This window comes from Elephas maximus, chromosome 16 (genome assembly GCF_024166365.1).
Source record: "Elephas maximus indicus isolate mEleMax1 chromosome 16, mEleMax1 primary haplotype, whole genome shotgun sequence".
Taxonomy (NCBI): Eukaryota; Metazoa; Chordata; class Mammalia; order Proboscidea; family Elephantidae; genus Elephas; species Elephas maximus.
The window spans coordinates 80,051,649-80,067,785 of record NC_064834.1 but is presented as its reverse complement, the minus strand read 5'-3'; the positions used below and the strand labels follow the sequence as shown (position 1 = coordinate 80,067,785).

Here is a 16,137-nt window from a genome sequence, read left to right as displayed (position 1 = left end):
TCTTATGACTGAAAACCTTTAATCATTCATTTCACCTGTAATCATTATCTTTTATCAGTGACCAAACATGCAGTTTTAATGTTCTCTTCTATTTTTTATATTGGACCTTTTAGGGCTATACTTTAAGATTACATTACACATTTCACTGAAATTTTAAATTGGTTCTTCAATTTTAAAAAGATAACTGTTATATTCATATTAGTTCTATCTGCATAAAGAAACACGGAAGGAGTCATACAAAATTATCGCAAGTGGTTACTTATGGGCATGGGGCAACAGGACTGACAAGGAAAGGCGTGGGCATGAGACTTCTCAACATAAACCCTGTCTACACTGTTTTGATTTTGAGCTGAGCGAAATACAGTTGAAACAAAAAAAGGATATACAGCTATGCAAAAAGATTCTGAAAATTATATCACCTACTATATAAACTAATTAACCCATCAGAATTCTGGGTTTTCAGAGTTTACATAAAAAGTGGCATATAGACAAAATACAATTATGCCATTTTTTGAATATCAGTCATGGATATGCTTGCCAGCATGTACTCTGAATTCAAAAATTCCGGTTTTTAAAAAAATAAGGCTTTGGAGTCTTCAGACATGGATTGGACTGGACAATGGGTTGGAGAGGGATGCTGGTGAGGAGTAAGCTTCTTGGATCAGGTGGACACTTGAGACTATGTTGGCATCTCCTGCCTGGAGGGGAGATGAGAGGGTAGAGGCGGTTAGAAGCTGGCGAAATGGACACGAAAAGAGAGAGTGGAGGGAGAGAGCGGGCTGTCTCATCAGGGGGAGAGTAATTGGGAGTATGTAGCAAGGTGTAAGTTTTTGTGTGAGAGACTTGATTTGTAAACTTTCACTTACAATAAAAATTATTAAAAAAAATTTTAAACATGTTTTTTTAAACATCCTAAAGATTTTTTTAAAAGATTCCAGCTTTTGAATAGTGTGCCTCACCTTTCCAATAATTCATTTCTAAGATTAGATATTAGGACTAAGTGCGCCTGACCCAAGCCACAGTGCTTTCAATTGGCTCATACGCATGTGAAAGCTGGACAATGAATAAGGAAAACTGAACGTGAATTGACACCTTGAATTATGGTGCTGGCGAAGAATATAGAATATACCATGGACTGCCAGAAGAAAGAATAAATCCGTCTTAGGAAAAGTACAGCCAGAATGCTCCTTTAGAAGCAAGGATGGTGAGACTTTATCTCACATACTTTGGACATGTTATCAGGAGGGACCAGTCCCTGGAGAAGGACATCATGCTTGGTAAAGTAGAGGGTCAGTGAAAAAGAGGAAGACACTCCGCAAGATGGATTGACACAGTGGCTGCAACAATGGGCTCAAGCATAACAACGACTGTGAGGATGGCTCAGGACAGGGCAGTGTTTCGTTTTGTTCTGTATTGGGTCACTATGATTCGTGATGGACTCAGCTGCACCTAACAGCAACAACAAGATTCTCAAATCATATTTTGGCCTTGTTGCCTAAACCAGTACTAAGTCCTGGATGACAACACTAAACGGTGCTGTATCAGTGTGCTAGCACATGGCCACAACCCTCACTTTCCTAGTAAGTGACCCACTCAGGAGAGAGGCTAGGCTGCAGGCACATGCAAATCCAGAGTAAAAACAAAGGCGGCAAAGAAGAGACCCTGGCTTCCTTGTTCTGCATTCTGAACAGGTTAGAAGGACTCTCCGTTTCTCCTGTAAGTCTGCACTTACCCAACCCAAGGAAGCAACTCCTTTCTATTCCCTTGGTCCCTAGCAGTCCATACACACCCTCTCTTGAATCAGTTTCTGTGCCACACCTAGCTTTTCAATGAAGTTAAGTCTTGTTAATATTTTAACTATATTAAAACCTAATCACCCACAAGGAACTACCTACAGTCTGCTTTGCTCACACATTTCCACCCCTGCTAGCCTGATGCTTGCTGGTTACGTCCTCCCACCCAAGTAAGTGGTAGAGAAAGCGTGGTGATTTTTACACCACTCAGTACTTGAGAAATGAAGACTATTTTAAGATTTTTAAGAACCCACTGCAAGAATAATAGACCCCAACACCGATTATAAACATTTGAGCTCCAAACCACTTCACAGAATCTAGTCTGAGCCTCAAATCAGAATCAAATTCATAGAAGACATGACACAGAAGGGCAGTACCTTCACGAAGGAGACCTGAGGGTGCTCTTTGGCCAACTCCACCATCACCTCGTTCATCTGGGTACACTGCGGAGCCCATGGTGCCCAGAAATGCACCACAAGGAGGGACCTGCAACCAATAAGATGCGCTTTTAAATGACATTATCTTTGGAAATAAGCTAATACTGACAGATTAAATTCTATTACCGAAACTAAACCTTTCAAAGAACTGTCTAAACTGTTTCATACATTTCACACAACACTAAACATAGACTGAAATATAAGGGCAATCTGTAGGGTCATGGGAATCTGCTGAATAAATTTTCAGGTTAATGATATTCCTTGAATCCAGATCTATCCCACATGATATGGTTCCGAATCCATCCCTTTCAACTAACAACCATATAAATCAGCTGTATCTTCAGATCCTTGGTGACAGTGGAAACTAAGCGTCCACATCAGAGGCACAAAGCTTGTGGAAAAAGGCGCCCATACATTCGTACTACTGTTAGCATTTACTGTATACATGGTATGTGGATGAAGGGGCAGAGTCGTGGCCACAGGAGGCACAAGTATTAAACATGAAGGGCCAGCAGAAAACAAGGAAAAAATGGAACTACTCTTCCAAAGACATCCTTTTATACTTTCTTATAATATACACTATGCTTCAAAACACTTTCTAAAAAGTGACTATATGCACAGATAAAAAGAACAGACTAATAAACAGCTTACTAAATTCTTAGGAATCTCAGGGTACATCGATCTTAACTATTTTCATATAAAATTCTCTTGGCAAAGGTATTTTTATGTCTGTTCTCATATTCAACTGAAAATCCTTCAGTTTTATAGAATTCTAAATTCAAATATAACCTTCTCCTCCCCAAAAAACTCATGAGTAAAACATGTAAAAACCATGTATGTGTGTATGTGTATGTATACATACATATGCACACACGCACACACATATGAATTAATTACATGACGGAAGCACCAAGAACAACCAACATGTGGGCAAGGAAAGGAAAAAAAATAATAAAAAACCTGTTGCCATTGAGTTGATTCTGACTCACAGCGACACTATAAAACAGAGCAGAACTATACCATAGAGTTTCCAAGAAGTGGCTGGTGGATTCGAACTGCCAAACTTTTGGTTAGCAGGCAAACACTTAACCACTGCGCCACCAGGTCTACAAACTGTAAAGCCCGGTAAAATAATATGGGTGAGTGGTAAGTGTCTACAGCTAGGTGCCAAGAATGTGGAACCCAGGGGAGGCATTAGGGGGATTTAAGAGGTAGAACAGGATCCGGTGACAGACGAGACAGAAGTCTAGGGCTGAGTCCCAAGTATGTCTGGCTTGGTGGCTGATGGCTAGTAGTTACACTAGCCAAGATACATAGTATAGAAGTTGCCAACCTGAAAAGAAAGGAAGTCTATTCTAAAAAAAAAAACCCGTTGCCATCAAGTCAATTCCAACTACAGCAACCCTACAGGACAGAGTAGAACTGCCCCACAGAGTTTCCAAGGAGCGCCTGTGGATTCGAACTGCTGACCTTTTGGTTAGCAGACACTGCACTTAACCACTAGGCCACCAAGCTTTCCAGTGGCTGTTAATATGGTAGTCTGGAGCTCAGGAAAGGAGTCTGTACTTGATCTACAGATCTGAGAATCAGCAAGTCAGCAGTGCCGCCACTAGGCTCAGGAGAAGGCTCACCCATGCAGAGATGGTAAAAAAAGAGGCCCACGGTCGGACACCTGAGGCTCATCAGCATTGAGTTAGGACAGGAGAAGGAAAAAACCCACGTAGTAGACCAAAGAGGGGCCAAGTGAGATAGGAAGGGTAAAGGACAGAGTGCCAAGAAGAGTGTCATACTTAGAAAGCTAGAGATAGAAATGCCATCCAATCCAGCCAGCCTACCCCCAGGAATGTATCCTGGAGAAATAAGAGCCATCACACCAATAGACATGTACGCCCACGTTCGCTGCATTACTCCCATAGGCAAAAGGACGGAAACAACCGAGGTGCCCATCAACACTCATCTAAGACACACTTACTAGTCCCAAACACCTGTCCAGAGCAAAGAAGAAGGAAGAAAACCAAAGACGCAAGAAAAATATTAGCCCAAAGGACTAAAGGACCACATGAACCATAGCCTCCACCAGCCTGAGCCTAGAACTAGATGGTGCCCGGCAACCACCACCAGCCACGGTGACAGGGATCACAATAGAGGGTTCTGGACAGAACGGGAGAAAAATGTAGAAAATTAAAATCACAAAAAAAGACCAGACTTACTGGTCTGACGGAGACTGGAGTAACCTCCGAGACTACAGCCCCTGGACACCCTGCTGACTCAGAACTGAAGCCGCTCCCGAAGTCCACCTTTCCGCCAGAGGTTAGACAGGCCTATAGAGCAGACACCAACACAGGTGAGGAACGTGCTTCTTAGGTCAATCAAGTATATACCAGACCAAACGGGCAACACCTGCCCAAGAGCAAGCTGAGAAGGAAGGGACAGGAGAACCGGACGGATGGACATGGGGAACCCAGAGTAGAAAGTGGGGGGGTGCTGTCACATTGTGGGGATTTCAACCATTGTCACAAAACAATTTGTAGATAAATTTTTGAATGGGAAACTAACTCACGCTGTTTCACCTAAATCCAAAAAACATAATAAAATTGAAAAAAAAAAAAAAAGAGTGGCAACCCCCAAGGCAGCAGGAAGGGTCAGCAGGTGTCCAGACCTAATGCACCATTTCCTTCAGTGCCACAGCCTCAATGGAACAGCAGCACACGGCAGACTCGAGGGCCTCAGGGACAGAGCTGAGGATGAGGAAGGAGACTGCGAGAAGTCTACCGTTTCAGAGTCTGGCTGTGAACAGAGCACCAGCCAGAGGGCAAGACTGGATCGAAGGAAGGGCCGTTTTTTTTTAAAACGACAAAATCTTCAGAACGTTTATTTGTGAAAGGACAGTACAAACTGAGAGGGAGAGGCTGAAGAAGGGAGAGACGCAAGGTCTCCGCGGAGGCAGGAGAGGGAACCGGGAGCACAGCACACTTCACCTAGCAGAGGGCAGGTTCCCGAGTCAGGGGAGAAGGGAAAGCATGGGTGGGGCTACAGATAAATATGAAGGTATTGAGGTGGGTTTTTTAGGTGGGGGGAGGAGGGCTGAGGAAGATGTTATTTGGAGTCCTTGTTCTCTTTCAGGTGGGAAGCAAGACCATTTGCAGAGACAAAGGAAAATGGAGGACAGGAGTCACAGATGGGCCTGATGAAAATGGGAGAGCTGTCCCGGGGAACACACAAGGAAAGTGGAGGCTCTACAAGAAGGTCCCCCGGGGCAAGAAAGGATACACTGTGAAGCCCCCAGTCCAATGGGGGATGGTTTGACCCAGCAGAGCAAGCAGCTTCAGTGTGAGTAGGTGGGCCTCAGGGTCTATGGCAGAGGCTATGGTGTTTCATCAAACCCGGCTTCCTTCTCCTCCTGGGCATGCGGCGACACTACATTTCCCAATCTTCCCTGTAGTTGTTTGTGGCCCTGGAATTGTGGGTGAAGTGATGCACGCTACATCTGGGCCTGGCCCCTCAAACTCCCCCTCGGGATCCTGTCTTATCCCCCAGCAATGCAGGACCCAGTGGAGACTCCAAGGCCTAAGGGACAGAGGGAAAGAAAACACAAAGACTTCTGTAAGGATGCTCAAAGCATATCACAGGTTGTTAATGAGTCTTCCTCCAATCCTGATGCTGTGTTCTTCTTCATATAGCCTGGCTTTTTGGATTATTTACTCAGCATACAATCTGTATGCGACTGTCAAAATTCATCTTAGCAAACAACATTTTTCACCAAACTGGCAAAGGAGTTTTTTAAATTATAATATTAAATTAAATGACAAACAAGATAAAGTGAGACAAGCGCTGTCACACTCTGCTGGTGGGAATTAAATTTGGACCTTTCCAGAAATGTTTCACAGACTTGCAAATATCTATCCTAGTGAAGTAACTAAAGAGACAAAGGTTTTATGTTTATGGGTATTTTCAGACTGTTTTACATAGCAAATAACTGGAAAACGCTAACATTGAACAATATATTTTTAAATTTGTAGCAGTGCTATCCAAACCCAAAACCACTTTCATCGAGTTGGTTCTGACTCATAGCAACCCTGTAGGACAGAGTAGAAATGCCGCATAGGGTTGCCAAGGCTCAAATCTTTACAGACGCTGACTGACACACCTTTCTCCAAACGAGTGGCTAGTGGGTTCGAACTGCCAACATTTGTTAGCAGCCAAGTGCTTTAACCACTGTGCCACCAGGGCTCATAACAATATTATGAAAATCATGTTTTCAAAGAATAATGACATGGGAAAATGTTCACAGTATAATTACATTTAAGAAATTACAACAGGCTTCCAAACTTTATAACAGTATGAGTCAGCTATGCAAAAATAAAAAAGGATACATAAAACTTGAATTCAAGTTTCAGTTTCATCACTACTAACAAGACTCAGAAAAAGTACCATAATTTAAGTGCTCTAAACTTCCACATCTGTAATACAGCAACACCTAACACCTTGGGATGCTGAGAAGATCAAACAAAAACATAAAAGCACTTTAGAAACGTTAAAGTACTATATTAATGCTGATGGCTATTTTCAATGTTCTCATGGACACTAAACTTCCGTCAGACCACTAAGTACCTAAGGCACAGTATAAGGACATAAACCCAAAACAAAGACAAATGATGTCATCCTCTTTTCGATTATCTGTAACAGTGTCCCTTCCATTATCGCACAGTGCACTGTTGGAGGAAAATATTTAGAGAAAGTCCAGGTTTAAATCCTGGCCAAGGTAATTTTAGACAGTGGTGAAATCTCAGCTCTTTGTCAGTAAAACCATTAGTGCTCAATAAGGAGTTTTTTCTCTATTATTATTACAAGTGTTTTGACCCTACAGATAACACAAGGAGCCCTGATGGTACAATGGTTAGGCACTCTGCTGCTAACCGAAAGGCCAACATATCTAACCTACCAGCAGCTCCAAGGGAAAAAGACCTGGCAATCTGCTCCCCTAAAGATGACAGCCTAGGAAACCCTATGAAGCAGTTCTACTCTGTCACATGGGGTCACTATGAGTCATAATCAACTAGGCGGCACACAACAACAACAGATAACACAAGCTCAAAGACCACAGCCTTCAGTACGGATTACACCTCAACATAAAGAAAACAAAAATCTGCACACCATGATAAAGAGAGAAACGTCTGAAGTTGTGAAGGATTTCATTTTACTTGGATCCACAATCAATACCCACGGAAGCAGGAGTCAAAAGACGCATTGCACTAGGCAAATCTGCTGCAAAAAACCTCTTTCAAGTGTTAAAAAGCAAACATGTCACCTTGAAGGCTAAGGTGCACCTGACCCAATCCAAGGTATTTTCAATCGCCTCTTATGTATATGAAAGCTGAACCATGAATAAGGAAGATTGAAGGAGAACTGATGCCTTTGAGTTGTGGTGTTGGCGAAAAATACTAAAAATACCACGGACTGCCAAAAGAATGAACAAATCTGTCTTGGAAGAAGTACAGCCAGAATGCTCTTGAGAACCATTCTGGTAGAAGGCCAGAGAAAAATAAGATGGATTGACACAGTGGCTGCAACAATGGGCTGGGGCGTAACAACAAGAGCAAGCATGGCACAGGACTGGGCAGTGTTCCCTTCTGTTGTACAGAGGGTCACTATGAGTCGGAACAGACTTGACAGCACCTAACAACCACCACCATTTATTAAACACCACCATATATTAAACTCTGTTAGGTGTTTTACACATGGGCACAACCTCTTAATTATTCTGTAAATGGGTATTAATAGCCCTACTGTGTAGGCCAACTGAGGTTTCAGCAACTTATAAAATCTAATTAGATAGCTTAAGCAAAAAAAAAAAAAAAAAATTTCAATTCATACCAAATTTTAAAACTGAGAAGGGATGATTTGGAAAGATTTTAAATGATTACATTAACACAAACCAAACCTGTTGCCTTCAAGTCGACTCTGACTCATAGCGACCTTATAGGGCAGAGAACTGCCCCACAGTTTCCAAGAAGTGGCTGGCGGATTCAAAAGGCCAACCTTTTGGTTAGCAGCTGTAGCTGTTAACCACTTCTCCACCAGGGCTACTTACTACCTCATGTTCTGAATGCTGACGTTTTCACAAGAGGCAGAGATTGTTCCTTCCCCAGATGCCAGATCCTGTGTCCCACGTGCCTTTTTACGCTAATTACTACAGAAAGGGTGTGAGGGTTTTTGGGTCATTTCAAGTACAGACCAGTAGCAAGAATACATCTAACTGGTATTTACATTTAAGCCTTTACCCCTTGTGGTATTTTAAAGATTGTTTACAACATGAAGCATAAAAAAAACGTAAAACACACAAAAAAACCAAAGTCAGGTGACGGTAAATTGAAAACGTTTATCAAGGGCAGGTCCACACAAGCTGTACTTGCTTCCAGAGGCCACCTCTCATGTCCTCCGTAATTTTGCTGCCTTCAGATCTGTGTGGAAAAGTGCAGGATGAACCAGAGTCCAGTGCTCATCAATGAGTAAACCTCATTTCCCCTCGTTTAACAATTTCCCAGGTAAGCCTGAAATGCCAAAAGAGCTGTTTTAATTAGCACTTGGACTTCATTGCCTCCATAAAGCATGGCCAGCCAGAAGAGTTATCTGTCACTTCTCCCCATCTTCAACAAAGGCAAGCCCCCATCTCATCTGCACTCTCCATTGAAAAAATCACAAAGTACTACCCGCTTCTAATTCAAATTCAGTGACAAACTTCTACTGAATTTAGATCAATTAAGCATTTATGGCCTGTGAACTCCATGCAGGCACTCCGCTCCATACTGAAAACAGTAACAGTCAACATCTCCACGTGCTTTCAGCATGCCAGACAACGAACGAGCTAGGTATTTTACAGTCATAGTCTTGTTTAATCCTCACACAACCCTAGGAGGTAGGTACTACTCTAAACCATTCTACCGCTTAGGAAACTGACGCTTGCTTATGAAACTGGCCCAGCGGTCCCATAATGCCTGGTAACTGGCCACGTTGGGAATCTGGTCCCACGCAATCTGACACTAGAGCTTCCATCTGAACTCAGTCCTTCCAGGGCTCTAGAGCTGAGGTGGCACTGTTACTAAGGAGCGCTCATCGGCATTCCTGTAAGCATTTACTTGTAAGCATTCACCCCTGCAAGCATCTACCTGCAAGCATGCATATAGTTCAGAGCTTCCATTTATCCAAAAACGTTTTCAGGGCATCCCTTTGTAGTCTTCTCAAGGGCAAGAAGCACGTGGGCCAACCTGAGCCAACTCGGACTACACTGATTCAGGAAACAGGAAATCCCTGCCTGTGGCAACCTGAGTACCAACAAACTTTAAAATATAATTTTAAAATGAAGACAGAACTGCCTAACCCTGGTACGGCTTGATTGGTTGCTTTTCCTGGTGACAGGTACGTTCTACAAAGTGACGCTAAGAGACAGTACAGACAAGTGCGACCTGTCCGATTACAGTCTGCACAGAGAGGTCGGACCCACGGGCTTGGGGTCCCCACTGACGCATTCCCCGCTCTCCAGGCCCAGCTGAGGTCTCCGACCCCCGCCCTCCCCATCCGCCCCCACCCCCTACCCAGGGCCAGCGGGGGGTCTCTGCATCCCCCACCTTTCATGCCCTGTCCGGGTCTCAGCGTCCCCCGCCCTCCAGGCCCGGCCCAGGTCTCATAACCCCTCGCCCCGCAAGGCCCAGCGCGAGTCTCCGAGCCCCTGCCCTCCAGGCCCAGCCCGGATCTCATGGCCCACTGCCCTGCAGGCCCAGCTGGGGTCTCCGCGCGCCCCCCCCCCTCCCCCGCCTCCTGGCTCAGACCAGGTCTCTAGGACCCTGCCCTTCTGGCACAGCCCAGGTCTCATAACCCCTCGCACCCCAAGGCCCAGCGCGAGTCTCCGCGCCCCCTGCCCTCCAGGCCCAGCGCGGGTCTCAGACCCCCTGCCCTCCAGGCCCAGCGCGGGTCTCAGACCCCCTGCCCTCCAGGCCCAGCCCGGGTCTCAGAGGCCCCTGCCCTCCAGGCCCAGCCCGGGTCTCAGAGGCCCCTGCCCTCCAGGCTCAGCCCGGGTCTCAGAGCCCCCTGCCCTCCAGGCTCAGCCCGGGTCTCAGAGCCCCCTGCCCTCCAGGCCCAGCCCGGGTCTCAGAGGCCCCTGCCCTCCAGGCTCAGCCCGGGTCTCAGAGCCCCCTGCCCTCCAGGCTCAGCCCGGGTCTCAGAGCCCCCTGCCCTCCAGGCCCAGCCCGGGTCTCAGAGCCCCCTGCTCCAGGCCCAACCCGGATCTCAGCGCCCCCTGCTCTCCAGGACCCACCCAAGTCTCCGGCCCCGCCCAGACTGCTAAGCTGAGTCACCGCGTCCGTGACCCCAGAATGGCCAGGCCCGAGGCTGGAGAGTCGGGTCCACGGGCCCGGGCCGCCAATTGGGCCGGGCCGCGCCCCCGGAGCCGCACTTCAGCGGCCGGGCGGGGGGCGGCCTCCGCACTGCTGACTCTCCCAGGCAAAGCAAGCCAGACTCTGGGCCGTCCAGCTCTGAACCCCAAATGAGGACTATGGGGCGTCCGCGGGCCGGGCGGTCCACCGAGGCCGCGACCGAACGGCGGGAGGGAGCCGGCCAGGCCTTCCAGTGGGGCCGGGCCTCGCGAACGGCCTCCGCCACGGCTCCTAACTTCCGCCGCTCGCCGCCCCGCTTACTTGGCTTTGACGGGCAGGAGCTCCTCAAACTGCCTGGCCGAGCCAACCTCCACCACGGCGGCTGCCGCCTCGGGCGCCCCCGCCGCCATGCTGCCGCCGCCAGACAGGAGCAATCGAGCGCGGGCGGCTCGGTGGGCGGGGCCGCGACGCCGGCTCGCTGCGCGCAGGTGGATCGCCGTCCCCCGCAGGACCCGCCCCCGGACCCGCCCCATCCCGGCCTGCGCCGGCCTCCCGCGGGACCCGCCCGGTAGGCCCCGCCTCCCGAGCGACTTGCCCCGCAGGGCGCCGTCTCTCGCGCCCCGCCCCTCCCGGCCTGCGCATGTCCCCTTCGGACCGGCCCTGCAAGCCCCGCCCCCTGCAGGCCCCGCCCCTCCCGCGGCCCCGCCCCGCAGGCCTCTTCCGTCCCGCGGGCCCCGCCCCAGAGTCTCTGTACTCTGCAGCCGAGATCGTGAAACGACAGAGGCCGCGCTGGCGCCTGGCCCAGGCCAGGGGTTTCCACTGGGAACCTGGAATCCTCATGCCAAGGGTCGTGACTGTCAGGTAGCCATGTGGCTGCGATACCCATTATGGTGGCCATAGGGCTACTATAAGCATAGACCACAGGACCGTAGGATTGATTCGAAATAGCCAGTACCAGTCCATTTCCGCTCTCTGATGCCTAGGATCGCTGAGTCGGAATCCACTCAACCGCAGTGGGGTTTTTTCATGCCTAGGACAGCGATCTTTTTGCATTTCACTTAATTTTGACGACTTCAGTTTTCCTAGATTCAACCACATATGTCTGCATTCCACCTTCTGATCACTAATGGATGTTTGCAGCTGTTTCTTCGCATCTTGAGTCGTACCAAGTCCGCAAATGAAGGTCCCGAAGCTTTACTCCCTTTACATCATTGAGGTCGACCATACATTGAGGCCCCAGCCCTGGTGGCACGGTGGTTGAGAGCTCAGCTGCTGACCAGCTGCTCCTTGGAAACCCCATGGGGCAGTTCTACTCTGTCCTAGACTGTTGCTATAAATCAGAATGGACTTGAGGGTGGCGGACTTTTTTTTTTTTTTTTTTTTTTTTGATACTTTGAGGAGGCAGCTCTTCCCCAGTCTTCTTTTGAGTGTCTTCCAACCAGATGTGTTCCTCTTCCAGTACTATATCAGACAACGTTCTGCTGCTGTTCATCAGAAATTCAAACCGGATTCAGAAGAGGCCGTGGAACCAGGGATATCATTGCTGATGTCAGATGGAGCCTGGCTAAAGGCAGAGAACACCAGAAGGATGTTTACCTTGTTTTATTGACTATGCAAAGGCATTCGCCTGTGTGGCTCATAACAAATCATGGATAACATTGGGAAGAATGGGAATTCCAGAACACTTACTTGTGCTCATATGGAATGTATACAAAGACCAAGAGGCTGTCATTTGAACAGAGCAAGGGGATACTGTGTGGTTCAAAATCAGGAAAGTTGTGTGTCAGGGTTGTATCCTTTCACCATATTTATTCAATCTGTATGCTGAGCAAGTAATCCGAGAAGCTGGACTCCATGAAGAAGAACGTGGCATTAGATTGAAAGAAGACTCATTAACAATCTGCAATATACAGATGACACAACCTTGCTTGCTGAAAGTGAAGAGGGCTTGAGGCACTTACTGATGAAGATCAAAGACTACAGCCTTCAGGATGGATTACATCTCAACATAGAGAAAACAGAACTCCTCACAAATGAACCAAAAGCAACATCATGATAAACAGAGAAAATATTGAAGTTGTCAAGGATTTCATTTTGCTCAGATCCACAGTCAACGCCCAGGGAAGCGGCAGTCAAGAAACCAAGTGACGTATTGTATTGGGCAAATCTGCTGTAAAAGGCCTCTTTAAAATGTTAAAAAGCGAAGAGGTCACTTTAAGAACTAAGGTGCATGTGACCCAAGCTGTTGTATTTTCATTTGCCTCAGAGGGATGCTAAAGCTGGATAATAAGTAAGGAAGATTGAAGGAGCCCTGGTAGCGCAGTGGTGAAGTGCTTGACTGCTATCCAAAAGGTTGGCAGTTTGAACCCACCAGCCACTTCACAGAAGACAGATGTGGCAGTCTGCTTCTGTAAAGATTACAACTTCAAAACCCCACGAGGCAGTTCTACTCTGTCCTTACTCGGTTGCTGTGAGTCAGAATCGACTCGACGGCCATGGGCCTCTAAGTGTAAAATATACAACTGATTCAAAGATTCAGTATAAAAAAAGTAAAATACCTCATTTATGATTTTGATACTGATTATATGTTGAAATGATAATATTTTGAATATATTGGATTATATGAAATATATTGATAAAATTAAATTTACCTCCTTTTACCTTTTTAATGTAGTTACTAGAAAAATTTAAATTACATGGAGGCTTTCATTTATGGCTCACTTTATTTATTTATTTACTTTTGGATTTTGTATTTTCTGTGGGAGGGTGTTGCTGCAGGGATTAAAAGTGGCCTTTTGGAGCCACGTTACAGGTTGTCTTACACTGAGAAACGGATTTACTGAAATTGGTACATTACCTTATTTAAAATGCAACGGAACTGTGGTGAGAAACTGTTCTGTATCTTCTTGAGTGTAGTGGAGAATACGTGAACCCACACAGGTGATAAAATTGCACAGAATTAAATACACCCACACAAGAGTGAGCAAAGTAAACCTGGGGAAGTCTGGATAAAACGAGTAGGTCACGTCAATATCCTAATGGTGATATTGCTCTGTAGCTTGCAAAATATTACCACTGGGGAGACTGCCAAAGGTGTTCAATGGGGGGGGACCTTCGCTTTTTACAGGATGCACTTCTGTCACTGCATTTTTTCAAAGAGCATGGATTGGCTTTGTAATTAAAAATATACTGAAATTGTGATGCACCAGGGAAATGGGCCATTTTGAGTCGTTTTCAGAAGAGCAGTAATCACCCCTCTAACACGTTGTTGTTGTTAGGTGCCATCGATTCCGTTCCGACTCATAGCGACCCTATGCACAACAGAACGGAACGCTGCCCGGTCCTGCGCCATCCGTTGTTACGCTTGAGCTCATTGTTGCAGCCACTGTGTCAATCCCCCTCGTTGAGAGTCTTCCTCTTTTCCGCTGACCCTGTACTCTGCCGAGCATGATGTCCTTCTCCAGGGACTGATCCCTCCTGACAGTAAGTCCAAAGTATGTAAGACGCAGTCTTGCCATCCTTCCCTCTAAGGAGCATTCTGGCCGCACTTCTTCCAAGACAGATTTGTTCGTTCTTTTGGCAGTCCACGGTATATTCAAAATTCTTCGCCAGCACCGCAATTCAAAGGCGTCAACTCTTCTTCGGTCTTCCTTATTCATTGTCCAGTTTTCACATGCATATTATGCGATTGAAAATACCATGGCTTGGGTCAGGCACATCTTAGTCTTCAAGGTGACATCTTTGCTCTTCAACACTTTGAAGAGGTCCTTTGCGGCAGATTTACCCAATGCAATGCATCTTTTGATTTCTTGACTGCTGCTTCCATGGCTGTTGATTGTGGAACCAAGTAAAATGAAATCCTTGACAACTTCAATCTTTTCTTCATTTATCATGATGTTGCTTATTGGTCCAGTTGTGAGGATTTTTGTTTTCTTTATGTTGAGGTGTAATCCATACTGAAGGCTGTGGTCTTTGATCTTCATTAGTAAGTGCTTTGAGTTGTCTTCACTTTCAGCAAGCAAGGTTGTGTCATCTGCATAACGCAGGTTGTTAATGAGTCTTCCTCCAATCCTGATTCCCCATTCTTCTTCATATAGTCCAGCTTCTCGGATTATTTGTTCAGCATACAGATTAAATAGGTATGGTGAAAGAATACAACCCTAACGCACACCTTTCCTGACTTTAAACCAATCAGTATCCCCTTGTTCTGTCTGAACAACTGCCTCTTGATCTATGTAAAAGTTCCTCAGGAGCACAATTAAGTGTTCTGGAATTCCCATTCTTCGCAGTGTTATCCATAGTTTGTCATGATCCACACAGTCGAATGCCTTAGCATAGTCAACAAAACACAGGTAAACATCCTTCTGGTATTCTCTGCTTTCAGCCAGGATCCATCTGACATCAGCAATGATATCCCCGGTCCCAGAAACCAGCCTGAATTTCTGGCAGTTCCCTGTCGATATACTGCTGCAGCCGTTTTTGAATGACCTTCAGCAAAATTTTGCTTGCGTATGATATTAATGATATTGTTCTATAATTTCCACATTCGGTTGGATCACCTTTCTTGGGAATAGGCATAAATATGGATCTCTTCCACTCAGTTGGCCAGGAAGCTGTCTTCCATATTTCTTGGCATAGACGAGTGAGCACCTCCAGCGCTGCATCTGTTTGTTGAAACATCTCAATTGATATTCCATCAGTTCCTGGAGCCTTGTTTTTCGCCAATGCCTTCAGAGCAGCTTGGACTTCTTCCTTCAGTACTATCGGTTCCTGATCATATGCCACCTCTTGAAATGGTTGAATATCTACTAATTCGTTTTGGTATAATGACTGTGTGTATTCCTTCCATCTTCTTTTGATGCTTCCTGCATCGTTTAATATTTTCTCCATGGAATCCTTCACTGTTGCAACTCGAGGCTTGAATTTTTTCTTCAGTTCTTTCAGCTTGAGAAACACCGAGCATGTTCTTCCCTTTTGGTTTTCCATCTCCAGCTCTTTGCACATGTGATTATAATAATTTACTTTGTCTTCTCGAGAGGCCCTTTTTTTACTTCATCAATTCTTCCTTTTGCTTTAGCTGCTCGACGCTCAAGAGCAAGTTTCAGAGTCTCCTCTGACATCCATCTTGGTCTTTTCTTTCTTTCCTGTCTTCTCGGTGACCTCTTGTTTTCTTCATGGATGATGTCCTTGATGTCATTCCACAACTCATCTGGTCTTCGGTCACTAGTGTTCAATGCGTCAAATCTATTCTTGAGATGGTCTCTAAATTCAGGTGGGATATACTCAAGGTCATATTTTGGCTCTCGTGGACTTGCTCTGATTTTCTTCAGTTTCAGCTTGAACTTGCATATGAGCAATTGATGGTCTGTTCTACAGTCGGCCCCTGGCCTTGTTCTGACTGATATTGAGCTTTTCCATCGTCTCTTTCCACAGATGTAGTCTATTTGATTTCTGTGTGTTCCATCTGGAGAGGTCCATGTGTATACTCACTGCTTATGTTGGTGAAAGAAGGTATTTGCAATGACGAAGTCGATCTCC

At 46.1% G+C, this 16,137-nt stretch overlaps 1 protein-coding gene across 3 annotated transcripts in view; it reads right to left on the bottom strand.

Moving 5' to 3' along the window:
- GLRX3 (glutaredoxin 3) overlaps positions 1–11,052 on the bottom strand; it is a 33,162-nt gene extending 22,110 nt beyond the window's left edge. For 2 of the 3 annotated variants that reach the window (XM_049855262.1, XM_049855261.1), the window contains exons 1-2: positions 10,921–11,052; positions 2,171–2,279 (exon numbers count right to left, since the gene is read on the bottom strand). In XM_049855262.1, the coding sequence (XP_049711219.1) occupies positions 2,171–2,279; positions 10,921–11,009 (198 nt within the window). In that variant the 5' untranslated portion in view covers positions 11,010–11,052. Of the gene's footprint in view, positions 1–2,170; positions 2,280–4,440; positions 4,669–10,920 lie in introns of those variants that run through there. The other variant, XM_049855263.1, reaches the window with a different exon arrangement.
- Positions 11,053–16,137: the final 5,085 nt, after the last annotated feature.